Raw genomic sequence first — 8,591 nt, 5'->3', positions numbered from 1 at the left:
CTACATTTTTATTTTTTTGATCAACACCCTTGTTATGATTATTATGATGAAAACCATTTTGTTTTGTCAAACTGCACTGAGCAATACAGGCTCAATGCTGCTCACGTTACAAATAAATCTGAATATTAGGCAGTTCTTACGATCAACAAAGCTAAAAATATCCAACAGATTTCAGGAAGTCAAAGTGAACAACAGACACCTTTGAAAGTATCTAAAATGAGAATCAAGCCAGCCTCACAGGGGTGCCACTGTAAGAACCTGTCAAAGCAGACACGGACTTACAGAAAGATTCAAACCTGTAGATCGTAAGAAACAAATAACTCAATGCCTCTTAAAAGTAACAGTATCTTTAATTTATGAAAACCACAGCTACAGTTAGAGGGTCAGTGAATGAAAATATACTTGATTTGACGGTTTCATGAGAAAAAAAACACTGTACATAAGACTGTACAATATGAGTAACAGGTAGATGCAAGTGTAGGCCTGACAGTCAATGTGAGACAAAAATGAAAATGCATAAATATGTGGTTAAGCTGCTTCCCAAAAGTTTGTAATGCCTTCATCAATCTTATATCAATCTCTGGTATGTTGCTTTGAATACAGTATCTGAATGGAGTCCATGGCAGCGTGTAAGATCGATGCCTCAGTCCCTGAGCAGCCCCAGCTTCTTCAGGGCCTCACGGCGATTCTCTCCGTTTTCTGCACGAGGGCAGATCAATACACTGATGCCTTGCGACCGAGGCAGCTTCTGAGACTCTCCGGAGTGATGAGAGGCAGTGTGGGCAGGCAGGGATCTCCGTAAGTCCGGCTCTTTGTTGGTGGAACATGCAGCCACCTGCGAACCCTGTCCCTGAACACTTGTAAATTCTTTCCCACTTCCCAGAGAGGCGGGTCGTACACGATTGTTACGTAGCTGGTTTGGGCTCTTCCCACCCTCCTTGGAGACTTGACTAGCCATATAGCTGCTTAGACCTAGGCCAGAACGCTCGAGGGTGGCTGATTTGACACCTATGACCTTCGGTGGGGTTAGATACTTGACTAGGGCCGGAGGGGTGAGAGGGGGCGTGTTCACCTGTGCATTAACTGTGGCATCTTTGACAGCATCATTATCCGGCAATGGAGGTCCGATGGGGTCACTGAATGCAGCGGGTGCAGGGAGAACCTCTGAAGGCTGGACTGCAGGAGCTGTAGAAGTAACTGATGGTGACGAGGCTACAGGAGACTGGAGAGGGATGGGGGCAGGAGGTGGGCTGTTGACACGGGTGTAAGAGGGTGTCATAGGTGGTGTTTGTGGAGCTACTGGGCTGAGTGGAGAAGGAGGAGCTGCCCAGGACCTTCTCGATTTGGGAGAAGGGCTCGGGCTCAGGTCAGGGCCTGAATCTGCCTCAGCAGGCAGCAGGCCAAGCTTTCTGAGGGCCTCAATGCGGATCCTCTGGGGTTCCGACATGAGCCGGTCACTGCTAGTGGGCACCGAAAGTCCCGGGTTGCCATCAGATCCAGCCAGTACTGACTTGTGTGACTTCAGGATTATGTTGGCAGGAAGCTTCTTGGGCTTAGGGGCCACAGCAGGTGGACTTCTGGATTCAGCCTCTTCATAAGGAGGAATCATTAGAGGACCAGAGCTGACTGCTGGTAGACCCAGGGGCTTGTTTGAAGGCTCCTTGGTCACAGAGGAGCTCAATGAAGTTCTCTGTGCAGAGGCTCTCTGGCGTAGCTGCTCCAAGTCAACAGTCGCTCCAGGCTTGTTAGTGGACATTCCTGCAGATGAAAGAAGGTCTTTTACTTTCAGCGGCTGTGGATGAAGGCCTGGCTCATCCATGAAGTCTGAAGGAGGAGGGATCACACCCATATCTATCTCAGAGGCCCCATTGGACTGACCGGGGAAAAGACTGGCACTTGGGACAATCTTAAGATTTCCATCTTCATCCTTGGACACACACAACTTATTAGCTGATGGGTGGATTTTGCAATCAGTGACTGGGGGTTTGGATTGAGTTGTGAGGTTCATTGATGTTTCAAGATTTTTGGCTGATGGGGCAGGAGAGGACTGTGGTTCTGATGTCTGATTTAGAGCGTGATGCTCAGCTTTGTCCTTGAAGGTTAACACTCTGGATCCAGATTTCTGGTCTCTGCTAGACTCAACAGAGGTTAAACTGGAAATGTCTAAGAAAGAAAAACAGAATTACTGCAGTTAGTATTGCACTTATTGTTAATTAACTGCAACAATTATTGTTATTGTAGTGTAAAATATGCATGTATACACTGCTAATGGGCTGCACTGGAACCAACTGTCTGATGGTCTTAAGAATGCATGCCCCAACCACTGCAGGAAACATGTTTTTTTTAAAACACAACTGCCTTGCCTATATTTACATAACCAACCAATTGTTATTTAAGAAACAAGTTATTTCATGACATACCATTTACTCTAATCCAACCCATTTTGTCTGGATCTGGTTCATCATTAGATAAGCCGCTGTCCTCCTGCACCTCCAGCGCTTCAATCGTCTCCTCCAGATACATGATACATGCCCTCTCTTCTGCAGATAAGTGCTCCATACTGTCTTCACTCTGCACACAAATATATGAGACTGTAAAACACGTTAAAAACCCTGAACAGTTTCTCAACTCTTCAGCGATCTCTGTCCTCCACACGGCCATAAGAGACGGGACAGGAACGATAGCTTAAAGTTGTTTATTGTTCAAACAGCTGCAAAGGAATGAAAAATAATACCACTCTTGTCCTGTTCTTGTTTAACTTTCAGTCTATATTGGCCTGTTAGAAGTATTTATTTCAGGTGACTGCAGGTGCATGTGAACAGCGTGAGATCTTCTCCCCTCTGGTCATATTTAAAGACAAATCTGACTGAAACCCTGCCTGGATAAACAGGAGTGTATTTCACCTCAAACAGATTCACTTCCTCTCATCGTCTCTCATGTGACCGTCTCGTATTTACTGTAAATATCCATGCAGACATCATTACAGCATGATGCACAAATCTCAGTTCTTTATTTCCCCTTTCCAACAAATGACAGAAGTATTGTTAAAAGTAATGTTTAGGCTAGAGGAGATGTGAAGCAGTTAAGTGTGTCGATATGATACACAACGGACAGATAAGAAACAGGGTTAGTGGGACAGAAGACTACATCTACATCAGCACTCACATAGCCAGAGTTCATGCTGATTACACTGTCGCAGCTCCCGGCACTGTCCAAATTACTCAAGGGTTCCATGGCAACGCCACCTGGCCACGTGTCACTCTTCGGCATTGCACAAGGAAGAGGACGAGGGCAGGACCTTGGGCCTCACGGTCCACTTTTTATTGTGTAAATGTCGCAGAGTCTAAGGGATAATCTGAAAAGGTCAAGGAGAAAATGTAAGAAAGGTGACTGAAATCAGATGAGCGGAGTGTGTTTGTGTGGCATCACTTTCTTCTTAACACGAGTTATCAAATACAATCACCACAAAATTGTTTTGTAAATGTCACAGTAACAGCTGTTAATGTAAATTTGTTTAGTTAGTGTGATAAATGAATGCCATAAATTACAGCTGAATGATCCTCATAATGTCGTGGAGCTCTCCCATTGTAGATGTCACTGTCACATATTAAACATAAACAGTTGTGCCAATCAAGTTATTATAGAATATTATGGATTGATTAATTAGTAAAATAATTATTTATACACTACACAAACAGTATTGAAGTCCATAGATAATTGGGGTTTTGTTATTTGGCTATCATTCATTCTGTTTCCACTGACCATGAAAAAAATCAACTTTATTTATACACAAAATGCTTCAAACTGCTAAATTAAAACACAAAAAGTTCAACAATAGAGTTTTGCAAGACAAAAAACAATAAATTGTTTTAAAAACAATGAATACAATATATATATATATATATATATATATATATATATATATATATATATAACACTGATTAAAACTTAAAAACTAAAGCTATAACATTATTCTGTAATGTGGGACAAAATCCACAGTCTTAGTTTTGGGCAAAAATGTATTCCAAAAAAATTCTGATTCTTCAAAAGTCTGATTCAGACAAACCAGGTCGATATAGTCCAAAGTTACTGTCCTTTTAGTATAAAATTCCCTCTTTATTGAGTTTCCACAGACAGTGATTCCCCATTGAGCTGCAGTGGAAGGATATTAACAAAAATGGGAAATATGGGAGAATTTCTGACATGATATAGCCGAAAATGAAAAAAAAAAGAAATGGCAGAGTAACTAGTAAAAATGTTATTAGTCGCAGCACTAATAGAAATCTGACAACAAATTTCCATTGGTGATTTGTTAACAGTTTAATTAACATCTGTAGCAAGATAGTAGGAAGAGGATGTTTTGAATTGAAGCACACCTGTAGCAGAGGTTAAGCTGTGCGAATGACAAGAAGTCATTTACCGATGCTTTATGAAAGTTTAATTGGTATTCCAGTCAATACAAGTCACTATGATTCAGCAATGAAGCAGAAAATGCTCATGTTTGTACATGATGTGAAGCATGTCATGTGTGTACAGACAGGTAATGTGGAATGTAATGTTGCAGCCCCACGCTGCTTAAATATGTTTTCTGCCTATTATCCTTTTTACAGTATATTACTCCTGACAGGTCAGGCTTGAGGAAAATACGACAGGCAAAAACTAGAAAGATTATTACTGGTCTTGCTCCTCATCTGCCGGAGAGATACAAGAACAAAGATTATCAAACTCCTCACTAATTGGCGGCTAATTTAGAATCAAAGACCATAAAGAAAAGGCCACTTAAAGCAAACCTCTTTACTTTTCCCTTTTGAATGCTTAAAGTGCATTAACAAGTGCCAAAAGTAAATACCTCGAACAATGACCAATGATTGAGACATGAAGGGATAATATTTGATCAACTTGGGTTGACACTCTGAAGTGGATTTTTGCTAAATAGGTCACACCAATACAATAAACTGTATCTGAAGACAAAAGCTTTACACCCTGTTATATGACTTATTCATCACGTAGTCACAGCTGCACAATCAGGTTAAGGTGTGTTTGTGGAAGCAGAGCAAAGCCAGCTTCATTGTTTTCTTATCTCACAGAACATTTGGTTAAACATATAAGAGCAACGGAATTAACGTTTCCCGTTATGAGTCAGTGTCACCGTTTCTCCAAAATGACACAAAGTCTCTATTAGCCTGATACTGCATGAAGGCTGGGAGTTATCTTACTGGGACATGAGGCTCCTCTGAGGATGAGCCAGGCACAGACATTCATCATAAACAATATGTCCCCTCTGCCAGTGCAAGACAGTTCAAATTTCAATTATGCGATACAAGAAATGCTTCTACAAAAATGGAAACGGCTTCAGAGATATTTCTTTTAATGGACTTCATTTAATGGAAGCAACTTAAAAGGTTCCATATGGTAAAAAGTTTCTATATAAATACTGTGAACGTATCAAAACACACAATCCACAAAGAATTGGTATTCAGCCTACCTTTAAAACTATACTATACACAACTATACTGTATATGCTGTGGGTAGAAAGTGCAGCTACAGTGCCATAAGTCATTCCCCGGCTGCAATGACGGAGAAGAGATGCCAAGAGTGCAGATGTGACAGACCAGGAAATGCTGACCAATCAGAACAGACTGGTCTTTTTTCAGGAGTCGGACTTGTTTTTTGAACATTAAAGTATGAAAACATGTTATAAACCCAAAATACGGGGGTATGAACCTAAAAATGAGCACCTTTAAAGGTGAAAGATCAATCAGTGACTGATTTTATTCAGAGGCATTTTAGAGAGAGTCAAGTGGTTTTAGACTCAATGTACTTAAACATGACTGCTTTTAGAAGAAGAAGAACAGGAATCCATATTTCTTCCTTAAGATGATGAGTTTTAGGAGATGCAATCTATAGAAAATGTAATTGAGCAGTTAACTGAATGAACGAAATATGAAACATTTAAATGATTGTAACAATTTAGAGATTTTATTTATGGATGTCTCATCAAAACTTTCTGAATCCCCAGGATCTGGTCCTAAAGTCCTGGTTTTACTAAACCTGTGCATTCCACTGAGAGGAGGAGGAGGATCTTGAATAAGGATAAACAGTTTCAAAATACAGCATTTCCATATACATCACATTCAGTTTTTCAGAGCAGTTTTCATTCAGAGTTAGAAAAAAAGTCATTTCTTTGTACAGTGCAGTGAAGATTTCAAACAGTTTCCAACAGAAATCAAGGTGTTTCAAGCAGGGCAGGATGCCTGAAGAAAAATAAAACCGAATTTTTGGAAAATAGTTCAAACTAAAGATTTACAACAGATTTAGAAATATTCTTATGTCACTGACAGATTTTCTCACTTGCTTAAAGAAATTAAGAATTTAAAGATTCAAGTTACGAGAGAATATTGGGATTTGTGACCTTGGGGCTGGAAACTGATCTGGAGCACTGGCAAACAGCAATGACATTTCTGCCTTGTTGACATGAAGACACAGTGTAACAACGACCGTTGGAGAAAAACCTGATCACCAACACCCACATACACTCATGTTTTCTGGTAACAAAAGCTGGTTGACAAAGCACCCTCTGGCCACCTAGTGAAATCTAGTACTAAACTAACAGATGCTAATTACTGTCCCTCCCATTAGCACATTCAGATCATCACTGTGAGGAACAAATGTCCAAGGTTAAGCAGCCAACACCTCTCTCTCTCTCTCTCTCTCTTTCTCTCTCTCGCTCGCTCTCTCGCTCGCTCTCTCTCTCCCTCAGACCTGAAGAAGGCAACAAACCTGTAGGGCGGCAGTGGGAGAGCTCACTGCACCTAGAACTGAGTCAGGATTTAATAGTGACAGGAATGTCACTTTGCTTGCTTCCTTTAAGACAACTCTTAAATTAAGCTGAGTGCTCTGATGTGACTGGGTGTTCCAACTGAATTACAACTCAGCAGATAAAACACTTTCAACTATAAAAAAGATAAAAAAAAAAAAAAAAGGGAGGATCAGCTCCAGGTCTTTAAAGTGTGTATCAGGAGAACAGCTGCAGTTTGTGAGCCAGATTTACAATCCAAGCAATCACTATTTACAGTCTATAATGACAAATTATAGTGTAATTGTTAAAAAAAATGAAAATGGGCATGTGTTCAAGGGCAGCCTGAGAGCTGGATTAATGATTAACAGTAAACAAAAGTTCAGGTTGTGCAACTCCCAACCTGCAGAAGTGAACAGAAATATTTCATTAATGTTTAGCTTGGCACCTTGTCCCAGTAAAATGTGTTTTATTGACATTTATGTGCAAATGTTTGTACATTCGGTCCCTGACTCAACCTCCTCCACTCACAAACCCCCAATGGTTCAACAATGATCAGTGTGTTACATTAGATATGGGCTTCCATAGAGCACAAGAATGATAAGTAATGCTGGTCATATCTCTAACACTGCTGATCACCTCCAGCTTCCCTCGACCCAAACTGCTAACTGACAGAGGATGGCACTATCTGTGCAAAGAGCGTCAGTGACACTCCTAAAACCAGTGGTGGAGGAAGTACTCAGATCCTATATTAAAATAAAAGTAGAAATAACAGTCTATAAATGCTCCACTGCAAGTAAAAGTCCTGAATCCAAAACAGTACAGAAGTATTATCTACAAAATGTACCTAAAGTATCAAAAGTAAAAGACTAAGTATTCTGCAGAATGGCTCCTTTCACAGTGTTATGTTATTGTTATTAGAGAATAATATGGTTTACTGTTTTTTTTTTCAGTAATTGATAGATGTAAGAGCATTCACATGTTGCAGTTTGTTATGGTGGAGACAAGTTTAGACGGTTTATATACTACTGGGTAGATAAGCAGGATAGTAGTACTGCATCCTATCATAGTTTTTTTTGTAGTCTTTAGTTTTTAGGTTTAAGTAAAAAATACAATATTTCCCTCTGAGATGTAGTTGTATAGTACAAACAACTACAAGTACAAAGCATCATGGAATGGAAATACTCAAGGAAGTATGTTAAAACTTTACTTAAATACAATACTTGACTAAATGTACTTACATTCCCCCACTGCCTAACACATCCTCATCTACAGGAAATAGTCAAATATCAAAAGTAGAGGTTCTCAATAAATGTCTCCCAGACCCACACCAGTCTACATAAGTGTACATTTTTAAATAACTAAAAAACGTCCTATCATTAACTCCTGTGCATCCACAGCAGAACCAAAGATCGCATCCCTCCAAACAGAATGGTTTCCTGGTAACTCACCGGAGATGTCAGAGAAATGAAGTTGAACTGTAATAAAAAATTAAAAATAAAATAAAAGAGCTCTTTCTCAGGTGTCAGTCCATAGCTTCTGTGCACCTCACTCCCCTGCGAGCTGCGCGGTTCCTGGAAGTAAAACTACACCCCGAGAAGAATCATTGACGGAGCAGGTGGGAAATACTCACAGCCAGGTGAGCCAATTAGCTTCCGGACAGCTTGGTGTGTGCGGCCAATCAGCGAAGACGTTTCTAAGGAAGAGCCAATGGAATAACAGCAGCCAAATAAACCAGCCCAGATGGAATAAAATGTATTTTTGTAGAAACATTTTTCAAAAAATGTACCGCCAT

General features: G+C 40.2%; 1 protein-coding gene across 2 annotated transcripts; it reads right to left on the bottom strand.

Annotated features, from left to right (window-relative positions):
• Positions 1 to 353: 353 nt before the first annotated feature.
• On the bottom strand, positions 354 to 8,371 carry LOC310952127 (specifically androgen-regulated gene protein-like). Of its 2 annotated transcripts, XM_083920628.1 has the most exons (4): positions 8,248 to 8,371; positions 3,166 to 3,355; positions 2,421 to 2,571; positions 354 to 2,163 (listed from the first exon to the last, which is right to left on the bottom strand). In XM_083920628.1, exons 2-4 carry the CDS (start codon positions 3,268 to 3,270, stop codon positions 644 to 646), a joined length of 1,776 nt encoding a protein of 591 aa, XP_083776754.1. In that variant the 5' UTR covers positions 3,271 to 3,355; positions 8,248 to 8,371; the 3' UTR covers positions 354 to 643. The 2 variants fall into 2 exon arrangements, with proteins under 2 accessions (XP_083776754.1, XP_083776755.1); XM_083920629.1 differs by lacking the exon at positions 3,166 to 3,355 and having other exon boundaries at positions 8,248 to 8,357.
• Positions 8,372 to 8,591: the final 220 nt, after the last annotated feature.

The sequence above is a fragment of the Echiichthys vipera genome (genome assembly GCF_963691815.1).
Source record: "Echiichthys vipera genome assembly, chromosome: 9".
NCBI classification, from domain to species: domain Eukaryota; kingdom Metazoa; phylum Chordata; class Actinopteri; order Perciformes; family Trachinidae; genus Echiichthys; species Echiichthys vipera.
The sequence above is the reverse complement of the archived record's forward strand: the minus strand, read 5'-3'. Positions and strand labels throughout refer to the sequence as shown.